We start from the raw sequence: 17869 nt of genomic DNA on the forward strand, positions 1-17869 counted from the left end.
AAATCTTTGCGTGGGGTGTGTGCGTGCGTCTGCCTCTGACTTCCTGTTTTTTGCATCACTCACAGCGGAGGTGAAGCGTGTGGGAGACACTCTGTTGGGCATGGCGACTCAGTGTGTTCAGGTTAAGAACGTGGTGAAGACGTCACCACAGACTCTGTCCAACCTCTGCCTCAAGATCAATGTGAAGCTGGGAGGGATCAACAACATCCTGGTACCTCACCAACGGTGAGCTGCGGTCTCCCTCTTATTATATGGCAGTGTTATAATGCTATATTAAGATGTCTTATTAAATAAAGTCTCACGTTAAGGGTTAGGGTAACATGACACTTGGTGTATTGTTATGTAACTACCTCAGTGTTTTTGATCCTTTTTTCTGTCTCTCGATCCACAGACCATCAGTGTTTCAACAGCCAGTTATCTTCTTGGGAGCAGATGTTACACATCCACCAGCCGGAGATGGGAAGAAGCCTTCTATTGCAGCAGTTAGTTTCTTTATGTCCCCCTACTCCAGCAGTTAAATATATAAATTGTAGTTTTTGTTTTGATAATATTCCTCTTCTCTGATGGGTGTTACAACCCCAGCTCTCACTAGGGGGCGACGTGAAAGTAGTAAAAAGATGTAATGGATGAAGGCAAGAGTGATAATCTTTCAGAAAGTCAAATAAAGTCTTCACAGACAATAAATCCAAACACTTAAGAGTTATTTTGGGCTTCGATCCCACTCTGTGAAGAATAAATATTTAACAGAAGACTTGCTGTAGCCCTAAACCCAAATGTTAATAAGCAGACACATTCTCTAAGTGTGAGTGATGTTGGGGGTGAAATCCTATTGGGAGAGAAAACTAAACATACAATAGTAAACACCGCTGAGTGCAAACAGAAAACTAATAAAGACATGAATCAAGTTACAGATTTAGCAAATGAATGGTCACACTTTTGTAGAAACTCAGAGACACGTAAGAAAACGTTAAATTTCAGACACCCTGACTTACAGCTCAACTGATCTTTTGAGCTGTGCAAAACAATAGTTTGTGCAATTGGAGAAGTGACAAGTCAAGCACAGGTACAGTGAGGGGACAGGACTGGGGAGGCGGCAGAAAGGGCTAGTGGAAGCACTGACCCTGGATCAGGGCTGAAACGTACTGATCTGCATGCAGAAAAACATTCAGTGGGTTAGTAACGCAAAGAGAGGAGGAAATGCTGACACTTCTATGAATAATGTGTCACTTTCCCTTCCACATAAAATCCATTCCTCTTTAATAATGGCCCCTCTGCTCCAAACTCTTTGTCAGGTGGTAGGTAGTATGGACGCCCACCCCAGCAGGTACTGTGCCACCGTACGAGTCCAGAGGCCCAGGCAGGAGGTCATCCAGGACCTGGCCTCTATGGTGCGGGAACTGCTGATCCAGTTCTACAAGTCAACCCGCTACAAGCCCACACGGATCATTTTCTACAGGGATGGAGTTTCAGAAGGCCAGTTCAGACAGGTATAGTCCCACTTTTTTTTTTTCTTCTTTTTTTTTTTTAAATCTTAAACTCAGGGTTTTACTAAAGATGTGAAAAAAAGACTAAACCAGGTAGAATTCTGCAGTATGTCATTTTATTGTTCAAGACGTTAATTGGCTTCTTACTGAGTTTGGGTACGTTATAATCTTTGTAGCTGAGGCATACTGGTAAAGAACATGTTTGTGTATTCCATAAATACTTTTAATCACAAATGAGTAAAGTCAGTAACAGTATTCCCAAATTTCTTAGTTGTATAACTTTTTTGAAGTTGGGTCATATGGCAGCACACACAACCAAAAATGATATTTTCATATTATTGTAATTGTCCTCTTCTTCAGGTGCTGTATTATGAGCTGCTGGCCATTCGTGAGGCCTGTATCAGCCTGGAGAAGGAGTACCAGCCAGGCATCACCTACATTGTTGTGCAAAAACGCCACCATACACGCCTCTTCTGTGCCGACCGCAACGAGAGAGTGAGTCCTCACCGCACACCAGCTCATGCTGTTGCTCTTTTAGTATGACGTTTCCGCTTAAAGTCAACATGGTGTGTTCATGTGTTCATCTGTATTTTTTTATGTTCTATGTTGGAACATTAACTACTGAAAATGGGCCTCTTTAATTACCTTTTTGTTGTCATTTCGGCTGTTCACCCTCCTGACTGCTGTAATTACATTCGATTAAAGCATTAGGGCCCAGTGCAAACCAAGAGCTCTGGAGTGGCACTCAAGGCCCCGAGAGTGAGACCCAGCCAGTAACAACCTTATTTTCAGCGCTCGCACTCTTCTTACAGAGCATTAGGCTCCCTGGGGCATTAGGCTTTTAATTGGTTGTTTGGAAAGCACTTGGCGAACCTTTGCCTGGGTCTCTCCATCAGCTAGTTCTTCTTTTTAATCATCAGAAATTTTAGTTCCCGACATCATTTAGTGCATTAAAAGCCCTGCTATATCTGCTTTTTTTTTTTTTTTTTTTTAATGGCGAAAAAGGGGGAAAACAAGTTGAAAGTCAAAAAGCATTAGTATTGAGGGTAACTGAAATTAATTTTGCTTTTCAAGGTTGGACGTAGTGGAAACATTCCCGCTGGTACTACTGTGGATACGGACATCACGCATCCCTACGAGTTCGATTTTTACCTCTGCAGTCACGCTGGAATACAGGTCAGTCCAACCTCTTCTCCATCTCATATGTTGCTGTTTGTCTACAGTATTTCATCTCCTTCTCCTTCAAAAAAACATAAACGTCTGCACTTTTGTAGATAAGTAATAAATAGGATTCAGGAATAAACCAAACACAAGCGGTTTTAAAGTTTATGATGCAATTTAAACAAACTAACATGAAGCTTATAGCTGTGCGGTTTGTGCAGTGGAAGCACCTCAGCATAGCAAAGCACATGGGTGGACAAAGAGTACACAGTTAAAGCAAATAAAACTTTCCTTCTCAAACGTTTTGACTATATTTGAGCTATTTAGTTTAGGGGTTTGCTAATCCAGTACCTCAGTAGTTTATCAGCCCCCCATGCATGCAAAATTGTGCAATTATTTAACCTAAACTATCATGTAAAAGAGCAGCAGCTGAAGCTTTGTCCAGGAAAATGTGTTTTTAACAGCTTTGGTACCTAAAATTTGCTGTCTGTATATTTAAGATGGCGCGGAGCCATCCCATATGTCCCTTTATTTCAAAACGCGAAGATTAGACTACAGATCTGTAGACGCAGAAGCTGCTTGAGTTAGCTGATTTATACTTGCAGCATTAATGTTTTATGTATCTATTTTTTTTAAACACATATCTCATATAGCTAAGCACAGTTAGGTGATGTTCCTGAGTTTTCTGGGCTGCATTTCCTGTCAGCTGTGTCCCAGTTTCGTATTGAATCTTACTTAATGCTTACCTCCCTCTCAGGGCACCAGTCGGCCCTCCCACTACCATGTACTGTGGGACGACAACTGTTTTACCGCTGACGAGTTCCAGCTGCTCACCTACCAGTTGTGCCACACCTATGTGCGCTGTACCCGCTCAGTCTCCATCCCTGCGCCAGCCTACTATGCCCACCTGGTGGCCTTTCGTGCCCGCTATCATTTGGTTGACAAAGAACATGACAGGTAAGGAGAGCGTTCTCCCCATTTAAACTTGCTCTGTGAAGCTGCTAGAGTTCACATGTGCTGGATGAATTGCCCTTTTTTTTTTTTGTCACTCATCTTAACGGGTCCTTTCTTGTTCTTTCTGAAGCGCTGAGGGCAGCCATGTGTCTGGTCAGAGTAACGGTCGGGACCCCCAGGCGCTGGCCAAAGCTGTTCAGATCCACCACGACACCCTGAGGACCATGTACTTCGCCTGAGCTACACCAACTCTCCCCAACCATTGCCACTCTTAACACACACACACACAACCATGCACACCTGGCATGCCAGTCAAGGGATCCTCATAGGTGCAAGTCCCAGCCCCCCCCCCCCCAACATGCCTAATCAAAAACGGACCTGACACTGTGCAGAGGAAAGCAGGGAGGAGGGAGGGGAAGAGGCACCCCCACACTGGACTGAGGATGCAAAAGCTGCTTTAAAAAAAAAAACAAACAAGAGAGAATCTCAGCACTATTATGCAATATTAAACCAGCCAACTAGTTTATTTTCACCCTTATTAGGCCCCCTCTCCCCTCCGGTTTTCACTACCCCGCCTATGTGTTCGTCCCCTGTTTTGTCTCCTTTACTTGTGGCCTAGTTTGTGGCTGTTCTTTTCCTTTTCTTTGGCATAGTCTTTGATAAATCTGCTTCTTTGCCTTCTTCAGTACCTCAAGTCAGTTTGAGCAGCAGCACTTTTACATTCTGTCAGTTTTTGTGTAATTTGTTTTTGATTTTTCTCCTATTTCTTTTTCTTAAGTTTAGGGTCAGAGAGAAAAAAAAAAGGACTCAGACTCTGGAGTTATTAAGAGGTGTCTGATGTAGTTTGAAGCATCAATTCATTGACCAGAGGTCCTCCCAGTTTGATCTTTTATTTTTCCTCTTGTTTCCTTTCTTGTTCTGTCACTTTTCACTAGTGTGTGGGCACGACACCACCAGTTGCTTGTACAGAGCTACATGTTCTTTTGAGCACACTGCCACCTATTGGCAAAGAGGGATATTGCCCCTTAAAAGTCACAAAGAGGAGCTGTTTCGGTGGTCTCAGATCAGTTTCGGATTTATTCCTGAAGGTTAGCTGTCACATTTAAACGGAGGGCAGTTTATATTATATATCAATTTGCTGAGTTGCAGCCATCCATGGATTGTATTTAAAGTATTATTGACACTGTTATTTGAGTCTGGTTGCTATATTTCTTCTACATTATGTGAAACATTTTAAGAATCTAATTCTTAAAGAAAAAAGAAGATTTAATCGTGTTAGCTCTTGTTTTTAAATCTCCCTGCATTCATTTCTCTCAGTGCTTTATCTTGCCTTTCCCCCCTTGTACCTAAGACGGTGGCTAAATACAGATGATGTCGATGGTTTCCTCTTGTGCAATAATCAGTCGAACGAAGGGAAGAGGATTTTTAGGGGACTTAAGCGACTCAAAAGTACAGTTTTCACATTTCATATGAAAGCGAGTGTCCTTGAAAGGAGAGAAGTTTGCCACTTGCAAGGCACTTTCATGTGTCGCTCCTCCGTGAGTTGAATGACCTGCATGTTGTATGAGTTTGCTCTCGCTGTTGGGCAAAAAGAAAGGAGAAAAAAAAAAAGGTGCAACTGCAGTTTTGGTGATTTTTTTTCGTGTTTTTACTTGAACTGAAGGACTTTGTGCGTCTCCGTGGTTTGAGAATACTTTCGGATCAGTGGGCATGATTTTAGAATTCCTGATCGTCAGCTTGCTAATGAGATTGATTTTTCTTAATTCCTAAGAATTACAAAGCTTTTCACTTGACAGCAGCAAAGTGGAGTATAAAGGCCATAAAGAGGTAGTATTCAAGTGCCTGTTGGAAGTTAAGTGTGTAATCGTCAGAAGCTGTATGAGTTGTTTCAGTGGGGTACAATGATCAAAGAGCGTACACCAACCAGACAGCGTGAAGCAAGAAAGTTTCACCCGATGCCTCTTATTCTTCTCAATAACCGTCTACTGACTTTTCTATACATCTCATTCAAATTAACCTAAGATCAATATATTTATTGTATTTGCCTGTACAGCAGTGTTAGCTGTTGGCTTTGCTTTGGAGCAGCATTCAAGCAAAGTAGGCCAAGTTGTCTTTTTGCCTAATATTCACCAGACATGGATCCAGCTGCTACAGTGTGTTTGTAGGCGATTGGGCTGGCTTCGTGGGCACAGAGTTGGCCTTCTCCCAAACTGTTTTTCTTTTTGTTTTAGATTGATTAGAACCCTAAATCTGAGTTCGGGTTTAATTCCTGCCCACGCGACCGGCCCAAAGTTGGGACTGGCTTCAGAACAAAGCCGAGGAGTCAAGTGGACGACCTTTAGTGTGAAGCGTGTATCTGGGTAACGGGTCACCACGTAGCTCCTCTAATGCTGATGACCTGAAGTTTGCTCGGGACGTGTTTTTAAAAGTTATCTGCACTAAAAGAAGCATGTGTTTCAGGAGTGAACACAGGCGCGGTGCTACTCTGAATTAGAATTTGAAGCTGAACCTCAATGCGAGACTTTAAACGAGCAGGCGGGATATGTAGGCGAGGGGGGAAAAAAAAAACTGTAAACCTCACTCACTGAAGGACGAGAAGGCTCCACTGCTGCGGTTGTTGAGGGGACTTATAGATTTATGATTTTATTCGGGATAGATCTACTCGGAGAACTTGTAAGCGGTACAACGGCAGACGTGTGGTCCTGCCTCTGCTGTTGCATTCGACTGCCTTTCACAGGCTAGCCTTTCAGTGTGGAAGCCAGTGGGTTTGAGCCTTCATGATTTCACTAGTATCTGAAAGCCTTTTTAAAAAGCCAGATCGAAAGTATATTTGTAGATTTTAAATTATGTAATGCACACCACTTATTTTTGCTAACAGAAAAAAAGTAGTCTAATTATTAATCTTAGTAATAAATGTATCATGACAAGTAATGGTTTAAAAAAAAAAAAAAAAAAGTATAACAAAGTTTTATTATCGCAATAGACTGTTGACTTGTTCTTGTGTCACTGTATAACGTATAGTGTATGTGTGAACAGTGCTGGGGTTGTTGAAACTAGTTATGTGTGTTTGGACTGTCATACTGTTATTGATAGGGATGTGGACTCTAACCGCCTCTTGCTTTGATGTTTGGAAAAAAAAAACTTGCAAGATGTTGAATGCTTCTTTTTTTTTTTTTTTTTTTTTTTTTCCTTCTTCTTTTGTAGATGATCAAACAAAGTTTTTCATAGAGAGGACAAAGTGTTAACATGCTATATCCCGAATGCCTTTGTTATCGCAGTTTTTCACAATTGCTAAGACTCTTTTCTTAAAAGGATCCCCTGTTTTCTCATACTGTGACTGAACAACATTCACAAAACCTCTGACTCCTCTGGAAGTATCAAACAATAACCTCAAACTGTAAACCAAACAATGTTTGTAGATCATAGACTCAGTCAAACAATGCTGAGCATTCATTACGCTACATCCAAAAATCCAGCGTTCTGGCTGTGTAGCTCCAGGAACAAATTCCAATAAATGCATATAAAAAGCATAACTCGAATAGAGTTTAAATACTACCCGCTGTAAGTACAAGCAGTACAGGATTACACAGTGTCTGTGGATAAAGTAGGTCAAAAGGCTAAGAAACAAGCACATAACAGTACAGCGTGAGTGTAACTGAAAGTGAACATGTGATCTGTTCAGCTGTGTCGCGCCAGAGTGGAAAAAGAGATTTTTGCAACTCAACCTGTTGCATGTGTATTTCTGGGAGTTCCTTTTTTCAAGACGCAAAACATTGGGAGGAGAACTCTTAGTGCGCTGATATTTAACGCAGAAAAAATGGGTCACCTGCTTAACCAGGTGAGCTATGCTGGTGCCCCAGATCCTGCTTATTTAAAGCTGAAACTCCAAATTGACGTCTAACACGGTGCGTTCGAGTGACTAAACGGGTGCAAAACATGGACCGTTTGGTTCAGAGAACGGGATTTAATGTCTTAGCAATTCAGAAAAGCTGTGAGAAATTACAAACCTATTGTAACAACAAACAGTAGACTAGGAGGGGGAAGGAAGAAAAAAAGGCGATTGATATGTTGAGCTCCTGCTCTTGAATTTTCTCGGGTTTCTTTTAACTGGTGCTGATGCCTGCTCCTTATCGAGAGGAGAGTAAAAGGAATGGGCATGTGTTGTGTTTTTTTTTTTTTTTTTTTTTTAAGTCTTGGTGATCCATTTCAAAGACACGTGTGATCAAAGAATAGAGAAACAAGGTTTAGTAGTTCTCCATTCCTTTGTGTTTGAACCCTGGGGGGGGGATTTACATTGGATTACAACCACCATTGCTTTCCTCAGACTGGTTTCCTTATTCGAGCCACTTCACGTGCACACAGATACAAAGACGTAAGTCTGCGACGTGGCAAAGCCTGTTATCTTATTTTAGCGCTCTTTCTTTTTTGTTCCAAACATTTACTCCCCTCGGTCTACATTCCACGGCCGTACAATCTCATCCAATCCCCCAGCAAGGTGTAAGGAAGGTTAAAGCTGAAGGACAATACTGAGGGATATAGTGTGTGTGTGTGTGTGTGTGTGTGTGTGTGTGTGGGAAGGAATCAAAGCTCATCAGTGAGAACTTGGTGTGGCAGGTTATATGGAAGTTGGACGTGTGTGTGTGTGTGTTTGGTGGGCTGATTGACTCACTATATCTCTGCTGTCTGTAATAGATGTTCAGGTGGTGTATAAACTACACCCTCGAGGGCAGTTGAACACATGTTTACATAGCAAATGTGTTTGCCTCGCTTACATTTGAAATGTCATCAGCTCGGCTTTGCAAATATTAGCTAGCAGAGAAATGACCTAACATGAGCGAGACCTTTTAGGGGCCTGTGGAAGCGAATGCTTAATGGGATACAAAGATGTTATTCATGCAGCCGATTTTTCTTCAACACACAGCCGTGCTACACAAAAGTGGGAAGGTTTCGTTTGTCCTTCCAGTTCTGCTAGAAATGACTCGTTATATTTGACTTTAAACTAAAGGTACACTAATCTCACGACGGTGTCCTTTTAGCTCTCATTTAGGGTCGCTACGACGACTGTTTATGAGAGCTGTGAATTGGCGTCTTTAGCTGCCTGGTGAAGAAAATGTAACAAATTAATTTTAAAAGGCCGGTGCCTCAATTTTTAACCGAAGTAAAGGTGTATTTTGTCTCGAGGCTTCAATCGGTATTCCTCATTTTGGTTGCTCTATATTTGCAGTGGAAGGTAGCGAGAAAAAGTCCACAGAAAGTGCCTTTCCTCTTGATGGTGCTGTAAATTGAAAGATGAAATGTAAAAATCAAAGACGTAGAATCTCCTTTTGAAACACACATTGCAATGCAGGAGTTGCTGCATTTCTCTCTCTCTCACACACACAAACACACTCACAGTAAATGGTTTTTGTTTTTTGTTTTTTTGAGATGGCAATGCAGAGTTGTTTTTCATGTATTTAAAGATTAAGCCTACATAGTAAAAGACATTATGCCAAGTAAATGGTTGTGGTTGAGCTCTTGCTTTCTAGTGCATTTTTAGTGTCTTGGACCAATGGTGTTGTTGGTACAGTGGAATGTGTGTTTGGGTGGGTTGGCGGAGCGAGGTGGTTGGGAGTGACACAGCCCAGCCCACGAATGGCAAACATAGCACAGCACTTTAGAGACTGCCACAGTCTCTGTCCCTCCAGTCCCCTTCTTCCTCCCGCCCAGGAGGAGGAGAGGATCCAGACCTCAGCGTAAACGAGGAGACGACGAAGGGATGCGCGTTACCAAACGAGGCAGTCGGTCATTAAAAGTGTGCCTCATGCTCTTGTGACTTTAATGGCTCGGTAGAGTCTGCCTGCTCTCAGGTGGCGTGTTCTCGTCAGGACTGCCACTTTTGACACTTTGTTACAGCTAGGGCTGGGTGTCACAAACGTCACTCATCAGTACCTCCTGGTTTTTTGGAATCGGAGTTTCGAAGCAGGCTAGAACTTTCTTTTTCTTTTTTCTTTTTTCTTTTTTTTTTTTTTGCACTGAGGGAAAGCAACATGCGTGAGGAGGCAGAAAGGTGTCTTATTTTTTTTTAAACATGTGGTTCAGAAATGAAATGAACAGAGCCAGTGTCAGTATTGAGACTTGTCTCAAGATGCCCAGCCCTAGTAGCAGCCCCATGGCGTTCTTTCATCTTAGAGCAATGCCCTGCCATGTGTCTTGTCCCTGTCGGAGGGAATGAGTGCCCAGCAGTATCCTCGTCTTGAGCCGGTAGGGATTCGACTGAAAAACCGAGTATGGTCTGTAGTTCTGTGGGTACCTTTTCAGTCCAGGGGGTGAAATCTTTCTATTACAAGAAATCTCAAAAAACACTGCACCTCACTTACCTTGGTATGCTGCATATGTTATACTACATGAAAGAAAACTGCAAATTGCTTTTATGATATATAATGCTTGAGTAATGCCTGATTGCGATATTCTTATACGGTAACTATTTTAGATTCGAAATAAGTATAACTGTAAAAGATATTCTGTTTTGTCTTAACACTTATCCAATTTTGAAATATTGTTCTTGAGCCGACTTTTATTTTGTTGTCCTATTTAAATGTGTTGTTCTTTAAATATATATATGAAATATATATATGCGGAATATTTTATGGTGTATTTATTGAGTCCGTTCGAGCGGCTGGAGTGTCCGCATCAATCTTGCAGCGTGGCGGGGGTGGAGCCAGGAGGGAGAAGCCTTGAGCCCCTCCCCTTCCATGTTGACGCCTTATTCTCCTAGACACGCAAGCACAACAATATGGAGGGGGGTGCGGGGTGGAGGAAAGGGCGGCGGATTTTGACTTGTTCCAGGTCGACTTCCTCCTCCTTCCTTTTCCAAATATTCTTAACCCTCCCATCTTCTTTTACCACCCGTGAAGGCCAGACGCCAGCCCCCTACATGTTGCAGCTCATCTCTGACGAAGGGAACCATTTCTGAACCACACTGACTTGTGTCGAATAGCTGACTTTTCATCCCAAGCTGCTAAATTGGTACGTTAGCCATGTAAATTCCCTGAGCCAGTACAGAGCAAGTAGTAGAGTGTAAAATAAGTTTAAAGAAAAATGCGGGGGGAAAGAAGGAAGGATGTTGGAAAGGCAAAATTCATTGAATTACAGTGAAATGTTTTAGCAAAGGCGTTGCTTCTTTCCTCTTTAAATGTCTCCTGTTTTGTTTTGTTTTGTTTTGTTTTTCCTTGTGCCAGAATATTTTACAGCAGGACCAGGTCTCATTCCACAGGAAAACACATGCCTCAGCCTTAAGTGCGTCCTTACGTAATAGAAATCTGTGTGACTTTTGCAATGCCTGTGCTGTGTCGGGTGGCCTACCAAGAAAACTAGCCTACGTACTTGATCTGCCCTGATATCTCCAACTGGCATACTCATCTGTTCTCGCATGTAAACCACTAACATTGCTACACAACGTAGAGCGCTCTGATGAATGAACATTGCTCTGTTTAATATGTACTGATGTCAGAACGGGAGCCAGGTCTGGGTCAAACTGCCTTTGGAAACCCTTTTCAGTATTTGGTGTTACCTGTTGAGCAGTGCCTACAGCCCCAGGGCAGTTTGGATATGTACGTATGCTCATTAGATTTTATGCACTTGCCTGTATTTTGTAAGCTCGTTGCTCGGTTGACACAGTCATTGTCGCTGATTGCAAATCCAAAGAAGGATCCAAAGAACAGTTTGACGCAGGCCTTACACGAGAACCAGGCGGTTCCCCACTGTGCCGGATTACAGAGACCTGTGCCTGTACAATGAACCAAGGATGAATTGTGTTGTGATGATTTTTTTTTTTTTTTTTTTTTTTCTTTTAATTATCTGTTGGTTGTCCCTCACCTCATCGGAGGATCAGAGACATTGACCTTTTGAGTGTTGTCAATCTTCCAAAGCAAGAAAAGCCCTCTGTCCTTTTAAACCGAATGGCTTTTGGTTTATTCAATGTTTACCGTAATGTTTACTCCCATGGCTATCTGATGTTGAACCTGTTTTCATTACATTAGCATTCCAAAATGACTTCAAACCAAAAACTGCTGAAGAGATTAGGCTCCTGACGCCGTTTACCTTGTATACACTTAATGGTTTTGAAGACAGATTATTTGAGAGTGGCCAAGGATATCAAACATTTTGGGTACTCTGATTGTTCCGATGCATCGTCACTCTTGTGTCAGTCTTATTTCAAACTAAAGATCTTGAGCTCTGATACCTCTGAGTGAGGCACCAGCAAACTGACGTGTACGTTGAACCTTCACCACCAGATCATCCATGTCTCAGCCTCTGTATTTTTGCAAAAGGCTGTGTTGTACCAACAGCTGTATTCCTTTCAGTTTTAATTGTCTTTCTTTTGTTACTCTTTCTCTCTTATAGGTTGTTGGCCTTTTTAGTGTTGCTTTGCTTCAGTTTGAAGTGTATCTTTGACTAATACTTGCAATAAAAATGCTTTGCTTTATCTTGGTCGTCTCACTGGGAAACTTTTTTTTTTATTTTTATTTTTTTAAAAATGTGTAATAAGTGGAATTGCAGAAAATGCTGTGGGTAATAAAAATCACATATTGCCACCATGTGCTTTAGAAAACACCGGGCTGCTGTCGAAATGTGTAGGTCCCTCACAGCCTACACATTATATATTGTTTTATATTTTATAGAGAAGGATGAATATAATCTCCCTCTGCTGCAGCCAAGTTTGCTTGGGACCAGCTCATATTTTATTTCACTGGTTGAACCTGCTCTGCAGCAGCTGTACCACACCTCTCCCTCTGGGAGAGCTTTGAGGCCAATGTGAGAGTGCAAATCTTTTTGCCATTCAAAAGTGTGAAACTCTGAGGGGGGGGGAATCAGCATTTTTCCTCCCATCAGCATATGGGTTACAAAATTTTCATGACCATCTGAGGGAATAAGATGGTGGAGTGACTGAAAAATTCATAGATCTTTGCTTCTAGTTTGACCAAAGTAGAATATACGTAACAATACGAACACACCACACCACCACCTTTTTTCCCACTGCTCCCTTTAGTGGTCGCTACAGCAGATCATCTGCCTCCATCTCCCCGTGCCCCTTACAGCCTCCTCCTGTCACACCAGTCCTTCACTACATCCATCAATCTTCTCTATAGTCTTCCTCGTTTCCTCCTGATCTGCAGCACCATCTTCAAAATCCTTTGTCTGATACAGTCGCTATCCCTCCTCTGCACATGTTCAGACCATCTCAACCTTGCCTGTCCAACTTTGTCTACTGAGCTGTTTTATTCATTTCTAATCTTTTCTATCCTGGTCACTATGATTGAAATTCATAGCACCCCCAACTCTGCCGCTCCAGTTTGTTTGCACTGACAGAGAAGAAAAACAGTCTCCAGACCAAAATAACTTGTTTTTATTGAATTTTAAAAAAAAACCTCCCCCCCCAAATATGTTAACTTTTTAAATGTGTCAACAAAAGCCAAATTCTTTGCCTTTTCTCATAAATTTTCAGTATTTTAGCAGAAGGGCAGCAGTCAGGGTTTTGTATTTAATACCAAATGAACAATCTGCCCTGGAATGAAAAACTACACACTGGTAAACAATGACAGGAATTCCAACACAAAATGAAAATAAGTAAAATTGCTACATCTCTGCAAAAGCACCAGCATTCCTACTGGGTATATAAAGATAATTTCACTTTCACTGCACAGCAAAACTTATAAACTTTGCTCTGAAATGCTGTTCCCACTAACAGGCTGAGAATTTCATGAGGATAAAAGTGAGTGCCTGAAAAAACACTGTAAACAGGAAGGATTATTGACAAGCCTTCCTGATGCCTCTGCGCAGCCATGGTAACGGAGCTGCTATCACTTACTCTCTCTGATATCTGTTGACGGGAACAAGCTAAAAATCTGATTGTGTGCTTCCCCTGACACAAATTTATGTCTTTATAGTTAATGTTGGTACATGACGTTTGATCTCACGTAATTCCCAACAGGGCAGCCCTGCCTGAGCAGAGGTATAATTAACCACAGTGACTGAAAACACCTGTGTGGGAATTAAAGCAGCACCCTGCAAACTCACTGAAATGGATTCCTTCATGCAGACAGTTTATTTTGTTTTATTTGATTTATTTATGCATGCATTTATTGCACCAGCCTTGGAACTTCAGTAATCTGCACATGCAACCCTTTTTGCATTTACTGAGATTTTCCCTGTTAGCTGTAAATGATGAGCTTGTTGGTTTAATACTTTTGGTGGGAAAAAAAAAAAAACAATCAAGTTTTTATTTTTATTTTTCCATTTTACTTTGTTCTGGTGTCAAAAATGCACAGTCTGCATTAATTTAGAGCAACACTGAGCTCTTGTAACATTAACTATGATTTTTTTTTTTACTGCACATTTTCTTTTATGACAGCAAGAATTTCATTTATTTGATTGGTATTTGAGAAGTTGTCATTTATACCCATCCTAAACTACATAACAAATTTATTATCATATTTTTTGTTTCTTCACATTTAAAACAATAAAAAAAAATTGTTGGAAGAAACTGGGGAAGCATTAAGCTACAGCAGCTTGATGACAGAACAACAGTAAAACAGAAAATGATCATCTCTGAGCCGCAACATCATTAAAAACATGGCGAGATGGATTCTCTGCAAGAAATCAGGCGCTCTGCAGGGTGGGACTAAACACTTATTATGCTCACATCCTAACTGTCAGTCCCTGTGCGCCCAACTATATCAAATCGACAAAATGATGGTGTTAATTTCCGTATATCATTTAAATAAGGCAGAGCCGCCGTTTAGTCAAACAGACGCCCCTCTGCGGGCCTAAATGCAGCTGTCACACTTTCTCTCCGCCTGAGAGAAAACACATTCATCTCTCATGATGTTACAGCAGGACTGTGACAAAACCAACTGTTAAAGGCTTAATTGACACTAAATGCCAACCAGAAAATCCTTCTGTATTTTTTTTTAGTCAATCGGTGATCCCTGTGTTCCGTATCAGGCATCTGACAAATTAGATTTAGGGTTAAACTTAACCTGAGTGTTAAAAAATGGTCACAGCAATTTGTTTTCTGACCACATGGAAGCAGCAGAACAAGCCAAAAATTGACAAAAAAAGCAGATAAAGGATATTGTGAACATGTTTGCCAATAATTACAATGCATCATCATTTGAGTTATGGATCTGGCTACCTTAGCTTCCTTAATTTAAATTTATGTGACAGTGGATTGTAACTTCGATCCACAGAACGCTTCACAGACCTGAACTTTTGCAAGCCCAGCAAAAAATATGGTAAAAAAATAAAAAGGAGAAGAAGAAGAGAGGATCAGAATGACACACCTGACATCCACGAGATAATGGAAACATCTCGGAGGATGTTGAATAAGTTACAGTCCGGGATAAACTGATTTGTGGAGGTTTGTGGAGGGGATGGAATTTCTCCTCTGACTGAGTTAGTGTAGCACTGAACTCCTTATGCTCCACGATTTTTCACCAGCCTCTTGCTGACTTTGTAATTTCTCATAAATGATGGGCAGGTAGTGGAATTTTACAGCTATCTCTGAGAACAACATACTGTAAACCTGATAGCAGTGTATGAATTTTGTACGTGTGTTAGACATCTTGTAGTGCAGTCACTTTTTCTTCCAACAATCCAGCAACTGTAGATTTAGCAATCTAGATTTAGCAGTTTCACTAAACGGCAGTCGTGCTCTTTATTAAATGAAATACTGATTGATTTTGCACTAGAAACAGCTCCTGACAAGCTTACTTTTGCAGGTTCTTTGATAGAGTTTGTCCATTTTAACCTAAAAATAGGAAAACTGAGGCACTGTCACCCAAAAAGATATTTTGGATGACCAAAAACAGTATTTTAGACTCTTACAGGTTATAATTCTTACATTTTTGACTGTCGAGAGCCAACTCCTGATGCGCCAGCAATTTAGCACTTGATTAGAAAGTGAGAACTATCAAATAAGCTCCATAACAGATTCTAATGAAAAGAAATACCAACTGAAATCAGATGTCAGTTTTGATAAAGCCCTTGATATAAATTAGTTTACAGGGGAAATTAAATGCAGAAACAGTCTGACTGAACCACCCTGGAGCTGCACTGATGCTCACTGAATAACTGAATAAGATTTACACTCTTCTTTTACAATATATCGCTTTCATCTTTCTTATCATTAACGATTGTTTTGACTAAAAACTTTGGAATAAATCTTTTTTTTTTTTGTTGCCCTTTGCTGGCATTTCGCTCGTCTGATATTCTTGTTTTTCTAGTTTGCGTCTTTCTGTCTTCACACCAGGTTTCCTTAATCACCTATCAGTGATTAGATGCTGTTCGTAACACCTTGACCCAGCAGCTAAAAAAGAAAGAAAAACAAGGTTTTGTTAGAAGTGTATGGTTTTCTTTTTAAAAGAAGCAAGCCTGCTGATGTGCTTGCTTGGTAAAAAATGATGTAGAACATGGTGTGCCACAAAGGGCACAGAAAAGAAAAAACGGGCAGTGTATACAAAACATCTCCAGTGTGATGTTTTGTCTAAAAACAGTGAAATGAATTGTGGCCTAACACTTAAATGTAACACAAATGTTTTTGTCTCAGGAATGAGTGTCATTAATATTCCTTTTTGTTCATTTAAAACACACATCGTTGGTCTTCTTCAGGGCAGCGACTGTATGAGGAAATACGATCCAATACCTCGAGGATCCAGTCTCAATTGCAGATGGGACTTTACTAATCATGTCTGTCCATCTTCTTGTTTTGCGTTCATCACCAGCTTGAATAGAATCTACCCTGCAGTTCCACCTCTCACCAGAAGTGGGAACAGTTCACCAAGGAAAACTCTGGTTGGCTGAGAAACAGATGGAGAGACGTGTTCACTGCCAGGGCTCATGCAGAGTGTACAAAAAGGATGTGAAGGTGGTGTCTGTATTTGTTCGAGGTCAGACACTTGAAGGAAACCGGGGCGAGGGCTGAACCAGAAACAAAAAAGAATACACAAGGATGTGCAGACATGTGGCTAAGACCCATATTTACCATGATTTGTAAAGTTTTTCCTCTTTCTTTTTTTTAAATATCACATCATGTTGACATCTATTTTTCAGTGCTGTATTTTGAGTGTTCATTTTACCTCTAACCTCCCTCAGTGCTTCTGTTAGGAGTGTGTACGATGTGCAGGGAAAAACCATTTGACTCCCAGGCCACACACCAATATCTCCTGCCTCACAAATGACAAACGACCTGGTAGCGCAGGGAATTATCAGAAGTCAGCCTGTGAAAGAGAATCAACAAACTGCAGAAGGCCATCCCAGCATGAGATTTGGCATCTGCGCTGTCAGCAGCAAATATTGATTTAATAATACTGCTTTACTATCTTTGAGTATGCAAATTGACTGTCTGCCCAGAAACCTTTCTTAATAGATTTTGGAAAGGGAATAAGTAATGTAGATCAATTTTTATGCACTTTGATTCACTGGACATCTCTTTTTAAATTGGAGCCAAAATGATAATTGGGAAAATGCATTTATTCGCTCTGAGCTGGAAGACAGATCTATACCACTCTTCTGTTTGTTTACAACCAGCAGCTGGTGGTTTTCAGTTCAAATGAGGCAATTTTTATTTTTGTACTTAGCTGTGTGAGTTGTTATTTTTTCCGCTACTTTTTGTAAATTTTAATTATTTCTGCCTACAAAAAGTAAGGCTATCACTGCGAATCTGCCTTTCACCTTCCCTGATTAGAATGGTTGACACTAACTTGCAGTGACGGTCAAGGCCCAATGTCATTTTCTCTTCAGTGGAAAAATAATCTGCTGAAAACCTTAAATGCATTTTTATCTAATGCGCTGTCCTGTAATCAGGTTATGGTAGAATTTAACTTCATTTTCAAGGGCAAATTGACAGAAAGACGCATGCAAAGCCTAATGAAGTCTGCCGACCCACCTACCAGGACCTATTAAGCTGACTAAAGAACTCATATCTTTCTTAATCACTTTATAAAAATATTTAAAAAGTGCAAGCTTTTCAATGAGTTCTGCGCAGCTTCCCTTGTTCTCTGGATTCATATTTACTTTGCAGATATCACAGTGCTATCAGTCTTCTTATCTAATACTCAGCAAGACATCAAATAAGCCTCTTTCCCTAAAATGTCAAACTGATGTTTAAAAGGTTAAGAAGCTCATAGCATGCCTAGATTATAAATCTAGGCATTGGCCTTTCACTGGCTGGTCCCATCTATAAACATGAATGTGCAGAATTATGGGTAAAAGTAAGAGTAACTCGGCTGGAA

General features: G+C 40.9%; 1 protein-coding gene across 2 annotated transcripts in view; it reads left to right on the top strand.

Moving 5' to 3' along the window:
* Nucleotides 1-7654, top strand: part of LOC120732663 (protein argonaute-3) — a 35174-nt gene extending 27520 nt beyond the window's left edge. For both annotated transcript variants that reach the window (XM_040030415.1, XM_040030416.1), the window contains exons 13-19: nucleotides 66-225; nucleotides 392-482; nucleotides 1293-1487; nucleotides 1845-1979; nucleotides 2559-2660; nucleotides 3403-3602; nucleotides 3730-7654. In XM_040030415.1, coding sequence (XP_039886349.1) covers nucleotides 66-225; nucleotides 392-482; nucleotides 1293-1487; nucleotides 1845-1979; nucleotides 2559-2660; nucleotides 3403-3602; nucleotides 3730-3838 — 992 coding nt within the window. In that variant the 3' untranslated portion in view covers nucleotides 3839-7654. The remainder of the gene's footprint in view (nucleotides 1-65; nucleotides 226-391; nucleotides 483-1292; nucleotides 1488-1844; nucleotides 1980-2558; nucleotides 2661-3402; nucleotides 3603-3729) is intronic.
* The last annotated feature ends 10215 nt before the right edge of the window (nucleotides 7655-17869 follow it).

This window comes from Simochromis diagramma, unplaced genomic scaffold (assembly GCF_900408965.1).
Source record: "Simochromis diagramma unplaced genomic scaffold, fSimDia1.1 OVJJ01000361.1, whole genome shotgun sequence".
Lineage (NCBI taxonomy): Eukaryota > Metazoa > Chordata > Actinopteri > Cichliformes > Cichlidae > Simochromis > Simochromis diagramma.